Here is a 25,875-nt window from a genome sequence, read left to right as displayed (position 1 = left end):
TTTCCAAGTGTAACAATTATTAAATATTGTTATGACCCTATCTTGCTTAATCAGGTCATTGAATATACTGGCAATAATTGGTTTAGGGATGGGCAGATGAACCAAACCAAGACAATCAGGCCCAATCAGCACTAGTCACCAGACTGTTGCATGAGCAACCAGGAAAGATTATTTTTTTTCCATCGTAAGGCTGAAAACACATGGTTAAACCCTGTCTATGAATGAGCTAACACAAAGTTAAGCAAAGCAGGAGATACAGACTGAGAAATTACATCTCAATTACATCGTTCCCCTTTTCTACTTAAGCTAGTTTAAATTGGGTTTTCTGTCACTTGAACCTGAAGGATTTCAGAGCAAATTGGAAGTTTCCCACCCAAAGCAGGCATCAGGCATCATGGCTGAAAGATTTAACTCTTGGTCATTCTATAATTCATTCTCCATACATCAGCAAGAATGATATTTTTAACAAACAGATCATGTAACGTCTCTGCCTAGAAACTCTTTTATGATGTGCCATTACACTTAGAATAAACTCCAAGTTACCCATAAGGATCTAACACCTCTTCCCCACCTCCACCATCTTTTCAGCCACACTTTACAATCCTTTCTTCTCTTAATACCCTGCAGCTATGATGGCTTCCTTTGAGTTCCTACAACACACCATGCTCACACCTCACAGCTTTCCTATATAGTATTCCCTCTCTCTGGAATGCTCTTCTCCCCGTTCTGCTCCTGGCTGGCTGCTCCTTCATGTCTCAGGTTTAATCATCACTTTTTTGAAGACTCCTAGATCACTCATTCTAAAATAGGCCTCTTTTGTTACTCTTATAATTACCCTCTTGGTTTCCTGCACAGCGCTTTTCACAATGTGTTATTATGTATGTATTTGTGAATGTATTTGCCTAATGTCTGAATCCCTCACTAGACTTAAGCTCCACAAAAGCAGAGCCTAATATCTGTTTTGTTCATCCTTATATACCCAGTGTCTTGCAGAATGCCTGGCCAGAGTAGGAACTCAATGAATATTCAATGGTGAATGAATGAATGAATGAATGAAGAAAGAAAGAAAGACATTAGGCTTAGATGCTAGTTTAAAATAACAAATGAAGAATCCTAATTTCATTAAAAGTAGGACCAGCTTTAACTACAGACCAGTAAGAGATTCAGGCCAACAGGAGAACATATGGAGTTCAGGTGTCACGAACCATCCGGAAGGGGAAGAGGACACGTTTCAAAGTACAGGAAGATAAGTCTAAAGCTTCAAGATCAGTTTGGGGGGCCATGTTTTGTTCCTCATTTAAGGATAAAAGATCAGAGGATGAAAGCAGCTGAGAAATAGAAATTAACCTGGATCTAGAGAATGATCTAGGAGGTTTTTAGTTAGAAATTAGACTCAGAGTTTCTAAGAGTCCCACTATATCTCGAATCTATGCCAACCTACATTCACCTGAAGTTTATGTAACTTTGACATCCCTAAGACAAGGTTGGAGACAGAGGAAAAAAAAGGGTATGGGGGGGTTGTTTATTGTAGTGAAAGAAAACTGGATGTTTCATAAGCTCAACTGATTAAACCAATCTGGCTAGCTATTCAAGACACTCATTTCTTTCTTTTCGCTATTTTATTTTCCCTATTTTATACTATAATTTCCTCTTGAAATGTTTAGATTCTCATTTGACCAAATTTACAGGAAAGAGTACATTTTCCAATCATACTTTAGCCATCATAGGTGAGAAATCAATTGACTTCAGAGATCAGGTGTGGTGGCAAAGCAGACTAGCACATGTTTATGGATAGGGAGATAGAATTATTAAAACTCAGTAAGATTCAGCTTTCTTATTTAGACAATAGCTTAAATCAAGTTTTCTCAGTGCTCTTTGTCCCTCCCTATAAGCCCAGTATAATACCTGAAGGCAATTCTGGCGCGCTAAGACCCCCACCCCTTCAGATCCAGTCACCAACGCAGAACACACCGTACCCCTACTTCTTAAAAACGCGCCTCCTCACCCACGAGCTGCTGCTCCATCTCTCTGGGGGCAGCCATTTTCTCTTTCAGGTAATAAAATCTCTTGCATTGGGCCCGTTTCTCCTGAGTCATTCTGGGGTAAGGAGGGTTGCGGCGAGATACCCTTTCAATACCAAGTAGTTATTTGGTCCTTGATGATTAACCAAATGGATCAAGTTTGTAAAAAGTATATAGCCCTGTTTTACATACTTTGCAGTTATATGTGAAAAAGGATCTCTAAGATAATTTTCCACAGTCTTTGGGTTTTGTTTTCATTACAATCTAGCAAAAATAGTAAGAAACAAATTTCTATTGCTAATAATATATGGTAAAAATGGAAATGTGTCATTACTTACTTCATTAAAGCAACACATTTGTTTGACAATATGCTTTGCTGTGGCTATTTTTAAAAAATACGTCTGAGGCTAGATTTCTGGGAATTTAAAATAAAAGTCATATAACAGCACCTTAGGATGGGTAGAAGGTGCCAAACATTATACTATTATTCCTCTCTGTTAAACAGGAACTTGCCCTCCCCTCACACTCTACTCAATATTAGCCTTGTGGAGCCCAGCACCACACAAGGCCTGGGGGATAACCGTTCTGAGCCATTGGATCCTGGCAAGGCTCTGTTTAGGAATAATATTACTGATGTTTTCATGGAGTGGTTATGTAAGAAATAATTGCATAATTGTGAAAGTGGTATATATATTCTAAACAATAAGTATAAAGAAACTTACTCTTTTTCATGTTGCGTAAAATTTTCAAACTCTACAAAAAGAAAAAAGGAAAATGTTAGTTTTTTTTCCCTGTGAAATAAATCCAAAGCACTTTAAGTAGAAATAGTGACTTTAGTAAAAGGATTAATTTCCTTAAAAATAGCCACCAAAGAAGCTTAGAACCTACCCCCCCACCCCCCCTGTGTTGAGAGAAAGCTTCTGCATCCATGGATGTTTTATTGCCCTTGTCTAGCTCGGATTAACACATAGTCTACAGGCACACACCTGATCATCTACAATTGCTCTCTTACAACACTAAACTATGTTTTCTACCTTTATTTTGCATCTACCTACCACTTCAGCAGTTTATTAAAAATAAAAATAATAATAATAATAAAGGGAGAAATGTGGGATCCACATATAAATCAAGTATAAAAATCAAACAAATATTCATATTTGACCTGATTGTTTATAGTTCATAATGCGTGATCAGAACCGAAAGTTTCTGTGATGACTGCCCTTGTACTGTTCACCATGGAAGAACTTATTCACTATATAAGAATTCGTTCACTTTGTAAGAACTTGTTCGTTATGCTTCAGAAAATTGGAGACTGATGAGAACTAGGCTTGAGATGGATTAATGATTGTGCATTGAGCATTGACCCCCCTATACAGAATTTTATTGTTGTTAACAACCATTTGATCAATAAATATGAGAGATGCCCTCTCAAAAAAAAAAAATAGCCACCAAAGTGCATAAAATTACTTTCCCATCTTGTAATTTTAATTCAGTACAAACTCTCCACCTGATTTCATCTTGCTATTTTTCCCATCCTTATAAGAATCACATTGTGTATTTAGAAATAGTGCTATCAGAATACCAGGAGAAAAGATGGAGGTTCCTGCTTCTCTTCTGCATTCCGAAATCCACAGTGACTTCTGAAGCTAGGCTGATACACAGCCATTCCCATTCTAACCAATAATTTTTGCGAATCATACATACTCTACCCTCAGTTTACTAAGGTCCACTCCATGCTGTTACCGTGCTGCTTCGTCCCACTTTCTTTTGGCAAACCCATGTCCTCTGCCTCCATCATTGTGGAGTCTCTAACTGACTTCTCCCAGGAACCTACCCAGATTTCTTTTCTTCACATTACCCCAGCATGAATGTTTTTAATCTGTTTTGTGGTATTTTACTCTTCTTGATAATTTTCATGTTGTTTCTCATTCTAGGTATTCTGCTCCAATAGCTTAACTGTACTCTTTTCGAGGGCTGTAGATATCCTTTGTGAAATTTCTATTTTCCTAACACCTAACAGAAAGTACTTTTCTATATAATAAATATTTTTAAAACTTCCTATATAATAAAATTTTAAAAATCATTTAATAAATGATTATTTTAAATCTCAATAAAATTTTCCTCCCCCTGCAGATAACCATTGTTGTTAGTTTCCTGTATAACTTCTCAGTTACTTGTGCACATATAATCCAAATATAGACCATATTTTCTCCCTTTTAAGCAAAAGTTAATGAATTATACATAAGTATATTGACAGCCATCATTCTTTTTTTAGCAGCATTAAGTCTTCCATTGTACACATATACCATGATTTGTGATTTATTTCATCAGTTTCCCTAATAATTAACATTTGTGTTAATAATAAGTTCCAATTATTTGCTCTTATAGATATTCTAATTTTAATTTTAATCTAATTTCTCATCTTAATGCTGGTAGCAGGGTGGAGCAGAGAAACACCTTCAGTAATGGAAAGCCTCTGGCTTGTTTCCTAAAACTCCCATGTTCTTATTTTTTTAATTACCCATTGGACAACTGGAGTTTTAAAATAAATTAATATGTGCAACCATCACCACAATCTACTTTTACTATTATTATCTTAGCTTTTCAGAACTTTAGTTTTTATTATGATTTTTTTTTATTAAGGTATCACTGATATACAACCTTATGCTCAGGTTTCATATGAGCAACACCACAATCTACTTTTAGAATGTTTTGTTCCCGCCAAAAGAAATCCCATACCTATTTACATTTACTCTCCACTGCACATCTCAAAACATGTCCCGCCCCCGTCCAAGGCAACCACTTATCTACTTTCCATCTCTGTAGAGTTGTCTATTCTGGATATTTCCTATAAATGGAATCATATACCATGTTGTCTTTTGTGACTAGCTCCTGTCCCTAGGCATAATCATTTTGAAATTCATCTATGTTGCATGTGTCAATAAGTCATTCTTTTGTTGGTGAGCAGTGCACCACTGTATGGTCATGCCACACTTTGTTTTTCCTCTCAACTGCTGGTGGACATTTGAGTTTGCTGATGGACGATATTTAGGACTACTACAAATACAGTTGCTTCCAATATTCGTGTGCAAGTCTGCATGTGGATGCATGCTTTCATTTCTCTTGGATAACTGCATAGAAGAAGAATTGCAGGGTTATGCAGTTACTCTATGTTTAACATTTTGAAAAACTGCCAAACTGTTTTCCAAAGTAGCTATGCCACTTTACAGTCCTACTTATGAAATGAGGGTTCCAGCTTCTCCAGATCCTCACCAATACTTGTTTCCATCCATATTTTTTATTACAACCATGATAGTGGGTGTGAAGTGGTATCTCACTGTGATTTTGATTTGCATTTTCCTAATGACTAGTGATGCTGAGCAAATTTTGATGTCTTTATTGGCCACTGGTATAGCCTCTTTGGAGAAATGTCTATTCAAATCCTTTGCCTATTTTTAAATTTGGGTTGTGTTTTTATCATGGAGTTGTAAGATTTATTTAAATATGTTCTGGATGCAAGTCCCTTATCAGATATATGATTTGCAAATATTTTCTCCCGTTTTGTAGACTTTTAACCTTCTTGATGGTATGTTTTGTTTGCAGCACAAAGTTTTTAATTTGGATGAACACCAAATTCATATAATGTTTACTTTGTCATTTGTGCTTCTAGTGTTGTATCTAAGAAACCATTGCCTAACTCAAGATACAATTACTCATATGTTTTCTTTTCTGATTTTGTTCTTCTTTTCAAAATTGTTTTTGTTTATTAGGGTCACTTGAGATTCCATATGAATTATAGAATGGGTTTTTCTATTTCTGCAAAAAAGGTCATTGAGATTCTGCTAGGGATTGCATTGAATCTGTAGATCACTTTGGGTAGTAGTTCATCTTAACAATATTAACTCTTCCAGTCCATTAACACAGGATGTCTTTTCATTTATTTTTCTCTTGCTTAATTTCTTTCAGTAACATTATAGTTTTCAGTGTATAAACCTTTTGCCTCCTTGGTTAAGCTTACTGATGAGTATTTTATTCTTTTTGATGTATTTTAAGTATAATTGTTTTTTTAATTTCCTTTTTGGATTGTTCATTCTTTCTTCCTATTTAATATAAGCATTTACAGCTGTAGCATTCCCTAAAGCTGTAACTGCTTTTAGCTGTACCCCATGAGTTTTAGTCTGCTGTGTTTTTGTTTTCATTCATCCCAAATTATTTTTTAATCTTCTTTGTGTTTTTTCCTTTATGCATCAATTATTTAAGAGTATATTGTTTAGTTTCTACATATTTGTGAATTTCTCAAATATCCTTTAGTCATTGTTTTCTAATTTAATTCTATTTTGGTTGGAGAACATACTTTGTGTGATTAATCCTTTTACATTTTTGAGACTTGTTTTATGGCCTATTGTCTACTCTGGAGAATGTTCCATATAGACTGAATAAATAATGTGTATCCTATTTCTGTTTGAGGGACTGTTCTATAATTGCCTATTAGATCTGCCTGGTTTATGGCATTGTTCACGTCTTCTGTATCCTTGTTGATCTTCTGCCTGGTTCTATCAATTAACAAAAGTACAATATTAAGATCTCCAACTATTATTACTAAATTGTTTATTTCTCCCTTCGATTCTGCCTATTTTTGCTTCATGCATTTTGGGATTCTATATGTGCATACTTATGATTATTATATCATCAATGGATCAACCTTTTTATCATTATAAAATGTCCCTCTTTATCTGTAGTAAGATTTTTGTTTTAAAGTCTAGTTGGGCTGATATTTCTTTACCTTACTCCTTGTGAAACTTTTTCCAAGAGTCTTCAGTGTCTGTTTTGAAGATGTTGGATTTTCCACGGTGTTAGGACAGCTAGTTGAATAAGTCTCTAGAGATTGAGCCAGCATACCTTTAAAAAAAAAATGTTTTGTTGCATACCTTCTTAAGCCTTCAAGCTATATATAGGTATCTATTCAGTAATTCTCAACTTGCCTTTTTTTATGCATTACTTTTACAATATATTATGGGTTTTAAAAATGTATTATTTTATCTTATTTAATAATTCTTTATACCTTTTCCATTTAGGTCCTACTTTACTGTTAACCTTTTAACAGTGTCATTTTTATAGTTTTTTTGAGAGGAAAGTACTGCCACTTACAATCTTCATCAGCAAGAAAGAAGGACTCTCGGGTTCTTTCTGGCAGTGGAGGTGGTGGAGGAGAAGAACGATCTTGATGTAAATCTATGGTAAGAAAAGTATACAACAGAACAAAACAAAAATCATCAGTTAAAAGTCTTAAGTCAAAACTCCTTTTTGATTTTCTATAACTTTTCCAGTTTTTCAAAGATTAATCAACAACAACCAAATAAAAATTTATCTACATGATGAATGGAACCTCAAGAACTTTCTCAGTCTAGCTCTTTAGCCAGTGAGCCTTTATCAAAAACTTAGCTCACTTATAAAAGTATTCATCCAAAGTAACTGGACCTGAATTTGATCAAATCTAGTTCTAGACTGATAGGGAGAGAGGAACATGTTAAATAAAACCATAAGGATACAAAAAGCCAATCCAGATTTTTAGCAGTCTTTAGGACAAATGACCCACTCTCTTTTACAAATAATGGCAGGAGAAAATATAAAAAGAAAGGAAAATTGTTACCGCTTTTAAAAGACTTAAGAAACATACAAACCAAATGAACACGGAAATTTTGTTTGAATCCAGATTCAAATAAACCAACTGTAAAAATACATTTTTGAGACAATTTGAGAAAACTGAACAAAGTCTGGATATTAGATAACACTAAGGAATTATTGTTAATTTTATTGGTATGATAATGCTATTATGGTAGGTTTAAAATGTGTATTTGAAATTTTCCATAATAAGGAATTTTAAGTAATGGAGCTATTTTCCCACAATGTACTCCTAAAGATATAAATGGTGTATAATGTTCTCATTATACAGTGCTAAGTATAATTATATACTATATTAAAGTCTTTTGAAAATGAAAATAGGGTTGAGTGCTAGAGTTTCATTTTGGTCATTGTGTTTTTTAGGCCTTAGGATTTGTTCACAAAGCAAATTCTCTTGTTTATTTCTTATATGCTGGTTAATATACAAAAGTAAAGTACAAAACTTATTTCCAGCACCTAATACAATAACTGGCATATAGTAGGCACTCAGTAAATATTTGATAGCTACTCTGAAGTAGCTTATCATATTCCAGTTGCCATTAGCAAATTTTTTGAGCTAAAGCTAACTTTCAGTTAGTAATATCCTGCCAAATATCTTCCTAAAATACCATTTTCATCTTAATACTCTTCTGATGAAGAACCTACAGTGCTTATTACTTACTGTATTAAATCTCAATTCTTCTGCCTACCTTTGTGTATCTACAATAAAATACACATAACAAAATTTGCCGTTAGTGACAGTACATTTGCAGTGTTGTGCACCCATCACTCTGATCTAGTTCCAAAACATTTGCATCACCCTAAAAGGAAACTCCCATTTAGCAGTCACTCCTCATGCCCTCTAGGTTAGATGCACAACCACAAACTGCTTTCTTTCTCTATAGATTTACTTGTTCTGGATATTTCATCTGCCTAGCTTTTAAATTCTTCAGAATCTTCCTACGTTTTATCTATCCAAATTTATTTTCCATATTTCCCAAAACAGAACCTCTATTGCAATTAAATTAACCTATTCACTATTTCTCTGGACGCATCATGCTTATTTCTACATTTGAGATATGGTTACCCAGATCCCTCCTTCTGGAATTCCCTCCTTTTTCCTCTGTCTACTCATATTCTTACATTTCGGTCTTCTACTCAGTGAAGCCTTTCCTAACCACTCCAGGGATACGTTTTCTTTTTTCAGACTACTAGTGATTATAATCAGTGCCACACAGATTATCAGTAAAAAGCTCCAAGTGCATATTAATTTTGTCTACCCAATTTGAATATAAGCATTAAGCAGTACCTTTACTTATATATCCTGCCCATTCTGAGACTGTCATAAAGCACACAAAATTTGCTTACGAGTTGCTCACTTAATAATTATTTAATTAAAAATTCTCATAGGCAACACTTAATGAGAGCTTATTATTATGACAACTTAAGAAAGGAAATCTACTATCCTCATTTAATAAATAAGAAAAAATTGATAAGTATATGATTTAACCAAAGTTTTGCATTTGGTAACTATTGGTAGGCTGGGGATTTAAATTAAAGCCTATGTGACTCCAAAGCCCATGCTTTTTAACCTTTGTTATACTACTTATATATATATTTGAACAATTTGTTAATATGAATAATTATGTTAAGGGCAGCTACCACCAGTTACAGCATCTGCCCAATAAACGTTAGCTGTTGATGTTACTCAGTGTATAAAACAAGCAAAGGTCAGGAAAATACTGAAGAAACAATGGCAAGTTGAAGATCTAAATGGCCAGAAATAATTTTTTTAGAATCACACTGTTAACAGTGGTAAAACTTATAAAACAGAAATGTTGCAAAGTTTTAGGAGATTCTATCTGGAATAGTTTTTTGAGGCTTTTTTTGAGGATTATATATCGAAGAGCAGAATTCTAAAATTCTGTCTTTACCTTGCCCGTAACAGAACTTCTTGCCTGGGAAAAACCAGAAATCAATAAATAGTGGAAACTATTATGGGACCCTTGCCGTCTCCTAAGGTGAATTACTCTAAACTTAATGAGCCATTCTTAAAATATAAATTTGTTGGGATTAAATGTCATCTAAAGCCAAAGGAAATTTTTACCTGATTTGATACTCCGAAGTTTTACACTCTAAAAAAAGAAGAAACGAAAAGTGAAAGAAGAATGTGTACACAAATTTAAAACGCATACCAACAAAAGGCATTTTTGAAATATATGTCATATACCTATAGAGAAAGTATGAAATGTTGACCCTATTTTTCCAAATTTCTAAGTATACTGAATTATGAAAAAGCATCCTTAGCTTTTTTTTAAATTATTGTATGTTTTTTTTTATTAATTTCATTATCATTAATCTACAATTACATGAAGAACATTATGGTTACTAGATTCCCCCCTTCACCAATCCCCCCTACAAACCCCATTACAGTCACTATCCATCAGCGTAGTAAGATGCTGTAGACTCACTACTTGTTTTCTCTGTGTTGTACATCCCTCCCTATGCCCCCCCCCCACATTATACATGCTAATCGTAATGCCCCCTTTCTTTTTCCCTGCCCTTATCCCTCCCTTCCCACCCATCCTCCCCAGTCCCTTTCCCTTTGGTAACTGTTACTCCATTCTTTGGTACTGTGATTCTGCTGCTGTTTTGTTCCTTCAGTTTTTCTTTGTTCTTATACTCCACATATGGGTGAAATCATTTGGTACTTGTCTTTCTCCACCTGGCTTATTTCACTGAGCATAATACCCTCTAGCTTCATCCATGTTGTTGCAAATGGTAGGATTTGTTTTCTTCTTATGGCTGAATAATATTCCATTGTGTATATGTACCACATCTTCTTTATCCATTCATCTATTGATGGACACTTAGGTTGCTTCCATTTCTTGGCTATTGTAAATAGTGCTGTGATAAACATAGGGGTGCATCTGTCTTTTTCAAACTGGGCTGCTGCATTCTTAGGGTAAATTCCTAGAAGTGGAATTCCTGGGTCAAATGGCATTTCTATTTTGAGCTTTTTGAGGAACGTCCATACTGCTTTCCACAATGGTTGAACTAATTTGCATTCCCACCAGCAGTGTAGGAGGGTTCCCCTTTCTCCGCAACCTTGCCAACATTTTTTGTTGTCTTTTGGATGGTGGCGATCCTTACTGGTGTGAGGTGATATCTCATTGTGGTTTTAATTTGCATTTCTCTGATGACAAGCAATGTGGAGCATCTTTTCATGTGTCTGTTGGCCATCTGAATTTCTTCTTTGGAGAACTGTCTGTTCAGCTCCTCTTCCCATTTTTTAATTGGATTATTTACTTTTTGTTTGTTGAGGTGCGTGAGCTCTTTATATATTTTGATGTCAACCCTTTATCGGATCTGTCATTTATGAATATATTCTCCCATAATGTAGGGTGCCTTTTTGTTTTATTGATGGTGTCCTTTGCTGTACAGAAGCTTTTCAGCTTGATATAGTCCCACTTGTTCATTTTTGCTTTTGTTTCCCTTGCAGGGGAGATATGTTCATGAAGAAGTCGCTCATGTTTATGTCCATGAGATTATTGCCTATATTTTTTTCTAAGAGTTTTATGGTTTCATGACTTACATTCAGGTCTTTGATCCATTTCTAATTTACTTTTGTGTATGGAGTTAGACAGCGATTCAGTTTCATTCTCTTACATGTAGCGGTCCAGTTTTGCCAGCACCCATCCTTACCTCTTAACAGTGGTTTTATATGTTATGGCAATGGGTCCTAAACTGATCCTTTTTGGATTTATTTCCTTCCTACTCAAAATGTTTCCCTGAAGACTTAACTGGAGGTAAGTTGTAGAAATTGAAGTTACTTCATGACAATGGAAAAGGGGTGACTGTTCTTTGTGCTAGCAGTTCTTAAGTATGACCATCACGTGTGTGTATGTTATTAACAATAATAATAATAATCGCTAGCAAATTGAAAGTGTGGTTAAAAGGTAGAGAGTATATGCTTACCAGCATTGCAGTTGTAGGCCCTTTGAAATGTTTGTTTAGTTACTTATTTTTCTGAGATCTAGGGTTTTAAAATAGCTGGTTCTAAAATATATACAAATGCATAACAGATTGTTGAAACATATTTCTTCCAGAAATGGGGAACACTACTCCAAAAGATTTTTTTTGAATAATATGGACATCTGTCATTCAAAAAATTACTTTCTATAATGTTATCCCAGCTAACATAATACAGCCTCTCAAATGACTCTAGTGAACAAGCTACCTATTTATGAAACATTTATTTTTTTGCCTTAACTGTCCTTCGAGAATCAGCTCAAATGTTTCCTCTTTTACTGAGTTTTCCTTGATCATTTCCAGCCTGAAGGGTTATCTTTCATGGCACTTACCATATTTGCCTTGTTATAATAAATATCAACAAAAATAAAAACTTGTGCACACATCCTGTATCTCCACTATTAGGCTATAAGTTTCGTAGGGCAATAATTGTATCTTATCCATCTTTTTATCCCCACATCCCCTTAGCAAATTGTTTTGTAAGTAGTATCTGCTTCATATTATTGAGTAGGAGGTGATAAAAATACAAGGAGTATTGAGTCCAAAAGAATAGAATAAGAATAAAAAATTATTGACCTTGCTTGGTCTAAGTCTCACACAGTCATCAAATTTCTTTGTTTCAGATGTTCCATCCCATTCTAGTGATGTTCTAATTTTTACATTCATAGCTGAAGATAAGGATTTGGGAATACTCAGTGGTAATTCTCCTGAAAGAAAATAAATATGGTCCAATTCTTATGAGTGTTATATTGTTTTAGAAAGCAAATATTGCTCAGCAATAGTACCCAGAACACTGAAAGGACCTGAGCAGTAATCTAGTTAATTCACACTTTATTTTACACTTGCTGAACTGTACTCACCAGCTTCCTCTATGACAATAAAAGATTCAGGTGTCCGTTCAGGAAGGGGAGGGGGGATTTCATCATCTATCCTTGGAGAAGTTGCTATCCAAAATGTCAGAAATGAAAGCACAATTTTTAATTAGAAAAATCCAAAGAAAATTCTTATATTCTAATCTTGATATAAATTACATCAAGAATTATTACAGAATTTAAGCTGATGTCTGTTCACTCAAGGAAAAGGCAAAATAAATTCTCTTCAGTTGCAAACCAGGAGGTTTGTGTTGCTTCTTCAAAATTTTTTACTTTCTTTTAAAAGCCCAGAAATATCGAGTATCAGGTAACATAATATAAAACATACTGATTTAGGGAGTGTTAGACTCTTCTACACAACTCTTGTTTTACATAGAATATACAACAAAGCATACACTTTGACATGCCAAAGATTCAATTACAGAGTATGTTAAATCATAAAGATTTTAGTGTCTCTTCTTCAGTCTATTAGAATAAAGAATATGGATGTTTTTCCTTTTTACAAAACAATGGCATAATACAGCTTTTTACATTTCCCATAGACACTCATTTTTTTTGGAAAAATGCAAATGCTATTATAAGAAATAGCCACCAGATGGCACACATGTCAAATGTTGCTACAATTCCTGAAGATAGGGATTTGTTTCTTAATGATGTTGATGCTCAGAGAAGTTTAAGGTATTATGAATAGCTAGAAAAATAAAATTTCTTTAAATTGAAAAACAAGATCAAAGCATATAAAATAACCAAAGAAGGAACAAGATCCAGATAAAATATTTTTGTAACAAAAGCTACACAACTCCGTATGTGTTTAAGAAACTGTGCAATAAATAATGTTATAGAGCAAAAGCTTTCTCTACTTTCTATTCAGATAGGATGTTCTTTATACGTTTCTAATAATATACCTTAGAGAGTTAAACTTACTCTTTGCTTTCCTTCGTCTTCCAAATCAAACTATTGTAATCATCTCTAACAGGTTATTTACTTCTACTTTCCAACCATTCAGTAAAACAATACAATATGCACAATAAGCAAAAACCCAGAATTATAAAGGTAATAAAGTATGAAAATAAAGGCATATATAAGATTGAATTTCCACATAGAATACTGAACACATATTCTATTCTATGTTGTTATGAAAGGACAGGAGGAAATCAGGTCCTCCTCTTCCAACTCCTGCAGAAAGAGAATCCAAATCCTAGCAATGTGTTCAACTCAGTATAGCCACATGATTATACAGTAAAAATTCTGAGTGACCATGTAATGCTGTTGATCAAAGCTGTTCTGCTGTTCTCTTGTGAGTTCATTCTGTATTTTATGGGTAAATTGTGGACCTTTGATATACATTTTTAGGAATGAGGAAGCACTACTGTTGGCATAGATCCTGCACCAGATCTGATTGCCTCCACTGTTGCCTGTTTTATGGAATATTACATTTGTTATTGCAGTTTCTCAACTTATCACATCATTAAAATACCCCTGGAATCTATTTCTTTGAAGAAGAGAAGAAAGAAGGAAGAGGAAGGAACAGAGAAGAAGGGGGAGGATGAGAAGAACCCAAATCTGTAGAAACAATGGGAAACCTAAAATGGCAGATAAGTTTTTAAAAATAACTTACCGACTACTGCTGTCTCCTGGTTCAGTGGTGTGACAGAACTGGTCAGAGAATTCAGTGCTAAAGAATCATGTGAATTGTTGTAAGAAAAGAGGCTTGTGGAGGATGTTGGTAATGAAGAACAAGGGGAATCAGTTCTATCTTGCTTCTCCAGTAAGTTAAGAGACATCTTTGAACCAGTGCTACTTGGACACAATGATGAAAAATAAGGATCTGCTACAGACATGGAAGAATCTACATTAAAAGCACTGGAGTCACGCTGCTTTGCATTAGAGGCATTACATATTTGGTGCTTAGAGTCATACAGCAGTGAATGATTCAGTTCTGCTGAAGAGACGTGCATCACTTTTAGAGCCTGCTCAAGACAAGAGTTGTATGGTTGAGATTCCAAATAAGAAAAATTCTCCTTTATGTCCAGCTCCTTGGTGTCTCTCTGTTGTATCAATTCAAAGGGGGTTGATTTGGTCCGCGTTATTGGTCTCTTTGAATTAAAGTATCTTCCTGCTGCATTTACAGGTTTAGAATCAGGACATGCTCCAAACAAAATGGAGCTCAAATCCAAACTCTGATGCTTGTGAAGAGGCTCCCCAGCTATTGGAAATAACTTTGTCTCCCATTGCTTGTTAGTGTCAGCATTTTTGTTACAACCACAGTTTAGCTCCAAAAAGTCTAAAGAAGTGCTCTGTTTAGCAGGGTGTAAAACTAACTTCTCCTTTTTACTTATTTCAGAAGTCCTCAGGTCACAGGAAGAAGCTTCTGAATTTTTCATCCTTATCCTTTGTTTGCTCTGTGGGTTTATCGTTTTTGTTTCTTTTATGCTGCTGAAACAAAAAGGAAGTAATGATGATACCATACCCCAAAAAGACTTCTTCCCATATCCTCTTCACAGTATTAAAATGAATTATAAGCATGAGATTTGCCCCCCAGACATAATTAGATAACAATTAGATGTTGTAAGTCCAGGGAGAGGAAATCCCGGGGCAAAATACCTATAAAAATCGAAATCAGTCAAAGGGAGAAATAAAGTTTAAAACCCGTTTATTGCTTACAAACTGCAGTCCTGCCCATCTCTCTCTCCTGCTCCAGCAGCAGCAAAACCGGCCCTCCCCTCACCTCAAGGATACAGATAAGCCCTCCTTGCCCAGGTAATTACCCATTGATACAGAGATGAACTTCTCCACCCCTGAGGAATGATGCAAATGCACTAAAGCCATACTTCTTCCCACCTCTAAATGCCTACTGATATGCAGATGTACTAAAGCCAGGTGAGATATTCTGGAAATATTACAATTTTACCCACAGATGTGTAAAATACTACTCACCTTTTTGATGAATTAGGAGAATAAGAGTCTGCTTCTAGGGTAGGATTTTGGTCAGGAACTGAATACTTTCCTTCAATCTTCAAGAGAAATAGGTAGGAGATGGCTTTTTCAGTGAAGCAATGGCAATGAGATATTTTAACATCCATAAGGCTGAGAAGTTATTTTCCAGAAAACATAGGTATTTTAAATAATTCATGAAAAGACATTGGTTTTCAAAATTTTGGACCCAACTAGAATTTGTTCACATAGTGATATCAAAAGGATCAGAATAAAGGATTTAATGGTGTTAGAGAGACTAGAAAGGGTTTACTTAAAACCTCACCTTTTCAAATGTAGGAATTTTAGAATGTTCTTGAGGTAACTTTATTCTCAAAAACATACTACCTTCAGAAATTGCATCATCTCAACCCTTAATGTTAATAGACGCTTATTAGAGCCCATACTTATCTTGTTCTACCTTTCTCTTCCTCATTATGCTCCAAGTAGACTGGTTTACTTGCCATTTCTTATGCATATCAAACTCGTTTTCAATTCAAGGCTTTTGTACTTACTAAACCCTCTGACTGAAATACTCTTGCTCCAGATTTTCCATGGATGGCTCCTTCTCTATCTAAATGTCATCTGCATAAGGAAACTTTTCCTCACCACTCAACCTAAAATCATACTGCCACATACATGCGCAGCCACCTCAATCTTTATTTCCTTCATAACAATTATCATATTATGATATTTGTTTCTGTAGCTCATGGAATCTAAGATACCATCAATTGTAAAATATATCCTGATAACTAAGATGTTTAAATGTTTAAAAAAAAAAACTTGTTAGCAATTGTAAGATTTCTCTTCTTATGGATTTAATTATTATGAACTTAATTTTCAAAAAGATATGTTGAAATCTAACCCCTGATATCTGTGAATGTGACTTTATTTGGAAATATAGTCTTTATAGATGTTATTAAGATGAGGTCACACTGGATTAGGGTGGGCCTAAGAAAGCACAGACTCAGAAACACACAGGGAGAATGCCATCTGATGACAGAGGCAAAAACTAGAATAATGTATTTTTAAGATAGTAAATGTCAAGGGGTGCTGGCAAACACCAGAAACTAGGAAGAGGCAAGGAAGAATCTTTCCCTAGAGCTATGAGAAAGAGCATGGTCCTGCTAACACCTTGATTTTTAACTTCTGCCTCCAGAACTGTGAGAAAATTTATTGTTTTAAGCCCTCCTTAGTTTGTGGTACTTGTTATAGCATGCCTAATAAACGGATACAGAGACTTTAATACCCTACTTTCAAAAATGGATAGAACAATCAGACAGAAGACCAATAAGGAGATAGAATGCAGACATGAACAACACTGCAAAACAATTAAAACCAAGAGACACATATAGAACACTCCACCCAGCAACATACACACTCCTCCCAACCATATATGGAATAGTTTCCAAGACAGACCATATATTAGGCCACAAAACAAGTCTTAATGAATTTTAAAAGATTAAAGTCATCAAAGTATCTTTTCCAGTTATAATGGACTGTAACTAGAAATCAATACCAGAAGGAAAATTGGAAAATTCACAAATATGTGCAAATTAAACAATTAAAATCACAACAGAAATTAGAAAATACTTAGAAATGAATGAAACACAAAATAACCAAAATGTATGGGATACAGTGAAAGCAGTGCTCACAAAGAATTTATAGCTGTAAATGCCTATGTTAAAAAAAAAGATCTCAACTCAATAACTTACCATTACACCTTAAGGAACTAGAAAAAGAGCAAACTAAACCCAAAGCTAGCAAAAGGAAGGAAATATTAAAGATCAGAGCAGAGATAATTGAAATAAGAACAAAGAAAATAATGGAGAAAATCAACAAAAACAGAAGTTGATCCTTTACAAAAATCAATAAAATTGGCAAATCTTTAGCTAAATTGAGGAAAAAAGGGAAGACTCAAATTAGTAAAATCTCAAATTATAGAAATGAAAGGACATTGCTACCAATTTTACAGAAATAAAAAGTACTATAAGACAATAATATGAACAGTAAATACCAACAAATTGTATAACTTAGATAAAATAGATTAATACTTAGAAATCAACCAAAACTGACTCAGGAAAAAATAGAAAATCTGAATAGACCTACAACTAGTAAGTAGATTGAATCAGCAACCAAAAGACCTCCCAACAAAGAAAATCTGGTATCAGATGGCTTCACTGGTGAATTCTTCCAAAAATTCAAAGTAGAATTAACACCTATCCTTCACAAAGTTTTTCCAAAAATTTTAATATGAGGGAACCACTCGCTAAGTCATTTTCTGAGGCCAGTGTCACCCTACTATCAAAGCCAAACAACAACACTACAAGAAAAAAAAAACTATAAGCCAATATCATTTATGATTACTGATGTATAAGTCCTCAACAAAATACTAGCAAATTGAATTCAGCAGCATATTAAATGGATTATATACCATGACCAAATGGTATTTATTCCCAGAATACTAGGGTAGTTCAATATACAAAAGTCAATTAATGTAGTATACCACATTAATAAAATGAAGGGAAAAAACCCACACGATCATATCAATCGATGCAGAAATGAAGCATTTCACAAAATTCATGATAAAAGCACTAAACAAACTAGAAATAAAAGGGAACTTTCTCAACTTGATAAAGACCATTCATGAAAAACCTACAGCTAACATCATGTTCAATGGTGAAAGACTAAAGCTTTTCCCCTAACATCAGGAACATGCCAAGGATGCTAACTTTTGCCACTTCTATTCAACATAGTCCTGGAAGTTCTACCAGGCCAATTAGTCAAGAAAAAAATAAAAGGTATCAAAATTGGAAAGGAGGAAACAAATATACCTTCATTTGCAGATTACATGATCTTATATGTTAAAAGACTCCACACACAGAAAGGGGAACCCTCCTACACTGCTGTTTGGAATGTAAATTAGTTCAACCATTGTGCAAAGCAGTATGGAGGTTCCTCAAAATGCTCAAAATAGAAATACCATTTGACCCAGGAATTCCACTTACAGGAATTTACCCTAAGAATGTAGCAGCCAGTCTGAAAAAGACAGATGCACCCCTATGTTTATCACAGCACTATTTACAATAGCCAAGAAATGGAAACAACCTAAATGTCCATCAGTAGATGAATGGATAAAGAAGATGTGGTACATATACACAATGGAATATTATACAGCCATAAGAAGAAAACAAATCCTACCATTTGCAACAACATGGATAGAGCTAGAGGGTATTGTGCTCAGTGAAATAAGCCAGGTGGAGAAAGACAAGTACCAAATGATTTCACCCATATGTGGAGTATAAGAACAAAGAAAAACTGAAGGAACAAAACAGCAGCAGAATCACAGTACCAAAGAATGGAGTAACAGTTACCAAAGGGAAAGGGACTGGGGAGGATGGGTGGGAAGGGAGGGATAAGGGCAGGGAAAAAGAAAGGGGGCATTACAATTAGCATGTATAGTGTTGGGGGTGGTATGGGGAGGGCTGTGCAACACAGAGAAGACAGGTGTTGATTATACAGCATCTTGCTACGCTGATGGAAAGTGACTGTAGTGGGGTGGGTTGGGGGGACTTGGTGAGGGGAGGAGCCTGGTAAACATAGTGTTCTTCATGTAATTGTTGATTAATGATACCAAAATTAAAAAATAAATAAGTACATAAATAAAAGACTCCACACAAAAAAACATTCTACAACTAATAAATGAATTCAGCAAAGTTGCAGAATATATAATCAACATACAAAACCAGTTTCATTTTGACACACAAGCAACAATCTGAAGAGAATATTAAGAAAACAATTAGGGGTGGAGCCAGGATGGCGGCGTGAGTAGAGCAGTGGAAATCTCCTCCCAAAAAAACACATAGAGCTATGAAAATATAACAAAGAAAAATCTTCCTAAAATAGAGACCACAGGACACAGGACAACATCCAGACCACATCCACACCTGCAAGAACCCAGTGCCTTGCGAAGGGGGTAAGATACAAGTCCCGGCCCGGCGGGACCCGAGTGCCCCTCCCCCCGGCTCCCGGTGGGTGGAAAGAAACCGGAGCGGTTTTTTTTTTGTGAGTGCTTTTTGGAAGCCTTAAAGGGACGGGCCCCCGTTGCTAGGGAGGCAGGGTGGCAGGACCGGTGAGCAGGTGCCTGGGACCGGTGCCTGAGGACAAAGAATATCCCGCGTTTCTCCCTGCAGGACCGGCGGGCGGGTGCCTGAGTCCGGCGCCTGAGGACGGAGGAAATCGCGCGTTTTTCCCCTTTTTTTTTTCTCTTTTTGGCGAGTGCTTTTTGGAAGCCTAAAAGGGACAGGGACCCCGGTGTTAGGGAGGCAGGGCGGTGGGACTGGTGAGCGGGTGCCTGGGACCAGCGCCTGAGGACAAAGAATATCGAGCGTTCCTTCCCTGCAGGACCGGTGGGTGGGTGCTTTTTGGAAGCCTTGAAAGGACAGGGACCCTGGTGCTAGGGAGACAGGGCAGCAGGACCAGTGAGCAGGTGCCTGGGACCGGCACCTGAGGACAAAAAAAAAAAAAAAAAAAATCGCGTGTTTTTTCCTTTTTTTTTCTTTCTGTTCCCTCTCTCATTGTTGCTGTTGTTGTTTTGGTTTGGAGAGTGCTTTTTGGAAGTCTTAAAGGGGCAGGACAGGTCACTTAGACCAGAGGCAGGGAATCTGGGGATCTCTGGGCACTCTAACCCCCTGGGCAGCAGGGAGCACAGAGGCCCCTTACGGAGATAAATAGCTCCCCGGCCGCTCCCCCTCCAACGGGGCTGGACCATTTTGGAGGAACAGCCCCAGCCAGGCCAAGCCCACAGCAACAGCGGAGATAAACCCCAAAGCAACTGGGCAGGAAGCAGAAGCCCTGTCTGCGCACAGCTGCCCAGCACAAGCCACTAGAGGTCGCTATTCTCCCAGGAAAAGGCCACAAACCAACAAGAAGGGAAGCTGTTCCAGCGGTCACTTGTACCAGCTCTGCAAACTATCTCTATCACCATGAAAAGGCAAAACTACAGGCAGACAAAGATCACAGAGACAACACCTGAGAGGGAGACAGACCTAACTAGTCCTCCTGAAAAAGAATTCAAAATAAAAATCATGAACATGCTGACAGAGATGCAGAGAAAAATGCAGGAGCAATGGGATGAGATGCAGAGAAAAATGCAAGAGCAGTGGGATGAAGTCCGGAAGGAGATCACAGATGTCAGGAAAGAGATCACAGAAGTGAAACAATCCCTGGAAGGATTTATAAGCAGAATGGATAAGATGCAAGAGGCCATTGAAGGAATAGAAGCCAGAGAACAGGAACGTATAGAAGCTGACAAAGAGGGAGATAAAAGGATCTCCAGGAATGAAACAACACTAAGAGAAATATGTGACCAAGTCAAAAGGAATAATATTCGTATTATAGGAACACCAGAAGAAGAAGAAAGAGGAAAAGGGATAGAAAGTCTCTTTGAAGAAATAATTGCTGAAAACTTCCCCAAACTGGGGGAGGAAATAATCGAACAGACAATGGAATTACACAGAACTCCCAACAGAAAGGATCCAAGGAGGACAACACCAAGACACATAGTAATTAAAATCGCAAGGATCAAGGACAAGGAAAGAGTTTTAAAGGCAGCTAGAGAGAAAAGGTCACCTATAAAGGAAAACCTATCAGGCTAACATCAGACTTCTCGACAGAAACCTACAGGCCAGAAGAGAATGGCATGATATACTTAATGCAATGAAACAGAAGGGCCTTGAACCAAGGATACTGTATCCAGCACGACTATCATTTAAATATGATGGCGGGATTAAACAATTCCCAGACAAGCAAAAGCTGAGGGAATTTGCTTCCCACAAACCACCTCTACAGGGCATCCTACAGGGACTGCTCTAGATGGGAGCACCCCTAAAAAGAGCACAGAACAAAACACACAACATATGAAGAATGGAGGAGGAGGAATAAGAAGGGAGAGAAGAAAAGAATCTCCAGACAGTGTATATAACAGCTCAATAAGCGAGCAAAGTTAGGCAGTAAGATACTAAAGAAGCTAACCTTGAACCTTTGGTAACCACGAATCTAAAGCCTGCAATGGCAATAAGTACATATCTCTCAATAGTCACCCTAAATGTAAATGGACTAAATGCACCAATCAAAAGACATAGAGTAATAGAATGGATAAAAAAGCAAGACCCATCTATATGCTGCTTACAAGAAACTCACCTTAAACCCAAAGATAAGCATAGACTAAAAGTCAAGGGATGGAAAAACATATTTCAGGCAAACAACAGTGAGAAGAAAGCAGGGGTTGCAGTACTAATATCAGACAAAATAGACTTCAAAACAAAGAAAGTAACAAGAGATAAAGAAGGATACTACATAATGATAAAGGGCTCAGTCCAACAAGAGGATATAACCATTCTAAATATATATGCACCCAATACAGGAGCACCAGCATATGTGAAGCAAATACTAACAGAACTAAAGAGGGAAATAGACTGCAATGCATTCATTGTAGGAGACTTCAACATACCACTCACCCCAAAGGATAGATCCACTGGGCAGAAAATAAGTAAAGACACACAGGCACTGAACAACACACTAGAACAGATGGACCTAATAGACATCTATAGAACTCTACATCCAAAAGCAACAGGATATACATTCTTCTCAAGTGCACATGGAACATTCTCCAGAATAGACCACATACTAGCTCACAAAAAGAGCCTCAGTAAATTCCAAAATATTGAAATTCTACCAACCAATTTTTCAGACCACAAAGGTATGAAAGTAGAAATAAATTCTACAGAGAAAACAAAAAGGCTCACAAACACATGGAGGCTTAACAACATGCTACTAAATAATCAATGGATCAATGAACAAATCAAAATAGAGATCAAGGAATATATAGAAACAAATGACAACAACAACACTAAGCCCCAACTTCTGTGGGATGCAGCGAAAGCAGTCTTAAGAGGAAAGTATATAGCAATCCAGGCACACTTGAAGAAGGAAGAACAATTCCAAATGAATAGTCTAACATCACAATTATTAAAACTGGAAAAAGAAGAACAAATGAGGCCTAAAGTCAGCAGAAGGAAGGACATAATAAAGATCAGAGAAGAAATAAACAAAATTGAGAAGAATAAAACAATAGCAAAAATCAACGAAACCAAGAGCTGGTTCTTTAAGAAAATAAACAAAATAGATAACCCTCTAGCCAAACTTATTAAGAGAAAAAGAGAGTCAACACAAATCAACATAATCAGAAATGAGAATGGAAAAATCACGACAGACTCCACAGAAATACAAAGAATTATTAAAGACTACTATGAAAACCTATATGCCAACAAGCTGGAAAACCTAGAAGAAATGGACAACTTCCTAGAAAAATACAACCTCCCAAGACTGACCAAGGAAGAAACACAAAAGTTAAACAAACCAATTACAAGCAAAGAAATTGAAACGGTAATCAAAAAGCTACCCAAGAACAAAACCCCGGGGCCAGACGGATTTACCTCGGAATTTTATCAGACACACAGAGAAGACATAATACCCATTCTCCTTAAAGTGTTCCACAAAATAGAAGAAGAGGGAATACTCCCAAACTCATTCTATGAGGCCAACATCACCCTAATACCAAAACCAGGCAAAGACCCCACCAAAAAAGAAAATTACAGACCAATATCCCTGATGAATGTAGATGCAAAAATACTCAATAAAATATTAGCAAACAGAATTCAACAGTATATCAAAAGGATCATACACCATGACCAAGTGGGGTTCATCCCAGGGATGCAAGGATGGTACAACATTCGAAAATCCATCAACATCATCCACCACATCAACAGAAAGAAGGACAAAAACCACATGATCATCTCCATAGATGCTGAAAAAGCATTTGACAAAATTCAACATCCATTCATGATAAAAACTCTCAGCAAAATGGGAATAGAGGGCAAGTACCTCAACATAATAAAGGCCATATATGATAAACCCACAGCCAGCATTATACTGAACAGCGAGAAGCTGAAAGCATTTCCTCTGAGATCGGGAACCAGACAGGGATGCACACTCTCCCCACTGTTATTTAACATAGTACTGGAGGTCCTAGCCACGGCAATCAGACAAAACAAAGAAATACAAGGAATCCAGATTGGTAAAGAAGAAGTTAAACTGTCACTATTTGCAGATGATATGATACTGTACATAAAAAACCCTAAAGACTCCACTCCAAAACTACTAGAACTGATATCGGAATACAGCAAAGTTGCAGGATACAAAATCAACACACAGAAATCTGTAGCTTTCCTATACACTAACAACGAATCAATAGAAAGAGAAATCAGGAAAACAATTCCACTCACCATTGCATCAAAAAGAATAAAATACCTAGGAATAAACCTAACCAAAAAAGTGAAAGACTTATACTCTGAAAACTACAAGTCACTCTTAAGAGAAATTAAAGGGGACACTAATAAATGGAAACTCATCCCATGCTCATGGCTAGGAAGAATTAATATCATCAAAATGGCCATCCTGCCCAAAGCAATATACAGATTTGATGCAATCCCTCTCAAATTACCAGCAACATTCTTCAATGAATTGGAACAAATAATTCAAAAATTCATATGGAAACACCAAAGACCCCAAATAGCCAAAGCAATCCTGAAAAAGAAGAATAAAGTAGGGGGGATCTCACTCCCCAACTTCAAGCTCTACTACAAAGCCATAGTAATCAAGACAATTTGGTACTGGCACAAGAACAGAGCCACAGACCAGTGGAACAGATTAGAGACCCCAGAAATTAACCCAAACATATATGGTCAATTAATATTTGATAAAGGAGCCATGGACATACAATGGCAAAATGACACTCTCTTCAACAGATGGTGCTGGCAAAACTGGACAGCTACATGTAGGAGAATGAAACTGGACCATTGTCTAACCCCATATACAAAGGTAAACTCAGAATGGATCAAAGACCTGAATGTAAGTCATGAAACCATTAAACTCTTGGAAAAAAACATAGGCGAAAACCTCTTAGACATAAACATAGGTGATCTCTTCTTGAACATATCTCCCCGGGCAAGGAAAACAACAGCAAAAATGAGCAAGTGGGACTACATTAAGCTGAAAAGCTTCTGTACAGCGAAAGACACCATCAATAGAACAAAAAGGAACCCTACAGTATGGGAGAATATATTTGAAAATGACAGATCCGATAAAGGCTTGACGTCCAGAATATATAAAGAGCTCACACGCCTCAACAAACAAAAAACAAATAACCCAATTACAAAATGGGCAGAGGAACTGAACAGACAGTTCTCCAAAAAAGAAATACAGATGGCCAAGAGACACATGAAAAGATGCTCCACATCGCTAATTATCAGAGAAATTGAAATTAAAACTACAATGAGGTATCGTCTCACACCAGTAAGGATAGCTGCCATCCAAAAGACAAACAACAACAAATGTTGGCGAGGCTGTGGAGAAAGGGGAACCCTCCTACACTGCTGGTGGGAATGTAAATTAGTTCAACCATTGTGGAAAGCAGTATGGAGGTGCATCAAAATGCTCAAAACAGGCCTACCATTTGACCCAGGAATTCCACTCCTAGGAATTTACCCTAAGAACGCAGCAATCAAGTTTGAGAAAGACAGATGCACCCCTATGTTTATCGCAGCACTATTTACAATAGCCAAGAATTGGAAGCAACCTAAATGTCCATTGGTAGATGAATGGATAAAGAAGATGTGGTACATATACACAATGGAATACTACTCAGCCATAAGAAGTGGAAAAATCCAACCATTTGCAGCAACATGGATGGAGCTGGAGAGTATTATGCTCAGTGAAATAAGCCAAGCGGAGAAAGAGAAATACCAAATGATTTCACTCATCTGAGGAGTATAGGAACAAAGGAAAAACTGAAGGAACAAAACAGCAGTGGAATTACAGAACCCAAAAATGGACTAACAGGTACCAAAGGGAAAGGAACTGGGGAGGATGGGTGGGCAGGGAGGGATAAGGGGGGGGAAGAAGAAGGGGGGTATTAAGATTAGCATGCATGGGGGGAGGGAGAAAGGGGAGGGTGGGCTGCACAACACAGAGAGGACAAGTAGTGACTCTACAACATTTTGCTAAGCTGATGGACAGTAACCGTAATGTGGTTGTTAGGGGGGACCTGATATAGGGGAGAGCATAGTAAACATAGTATTCTTCATGTAAGTGTAGATCAAAAATTAAAAAAAAAAAAAAAAAAGAAAGAAAGAAAGAAAAGGGGGATTACTCCTTAACAGGATAAAACTATTGGTAAATCAAAGATCAACGCATGC

At 36.5% G+C, this 25,875-nt stretch overlaps 1 protein-coding gene across 1 annotated transcript in view; it reads right to left on the bottom strand.

Moving 5' to 3' along the window:
- The window catches only part of PTPN22 (protein tyrosine phosphatase non-receptor type 22), an 84,222-nt gene that overhangs the window by 7,287 nt on the left and 51,060 nt on the right, over positions 1-25,875 (bottom strand). The window contains exons 12-19 of the mRNA XM_037005372.2: positions 15,524-15,600; positions 14,205-15,022; positions 12,575-12,658; positions 12,291-12,421; positions 9,790-9,817; positions 7,170-7,253; positions 6,805-6,920; positions 2,744-2,774 (exon numbers count right to left, since the gene is read on the bottom strand). Of these exons, the coding sequence (XP_036861267.2) occupies positions 2,744-2,774; positions 6,805-6,920; positions 7,170-7,253; positions 9,790-9,817; positions 12,291-12,421; positions 12,575-12,658; positions 14,205-15,022; positions 15,524-15,600 (1,369 nt within the window). The remainder of the gene's footprint in view (positions 1-2,743; positions 2,775-6,804; positions 6,921-7,169; positions 7,254-9,789; positions 9,818-12,290; positions 12,422-12,574; positions 12,659-14,204; positions 15,023-15,523; positions 15,601-25,875) is intronic.

This window comes from Manis javanica, chromosome 4, assembly GCF_040802235.1.
Source record: "Manis javanica isolate MJ-LG chromosome 4, MJ_LKY, whole genome shotgun sequence".
NCBI classification, from domain to species: Eukaryota; Metazoa; Chordata; class Mammalia; order Pholidota; family Manidae; genus Manis; species Manis javanica.
The sequence above is the reverse complement of the archived record's forward strand: the minus strand, read 5'-3'. Positions and strand labels throughout refer to the sequence as shown.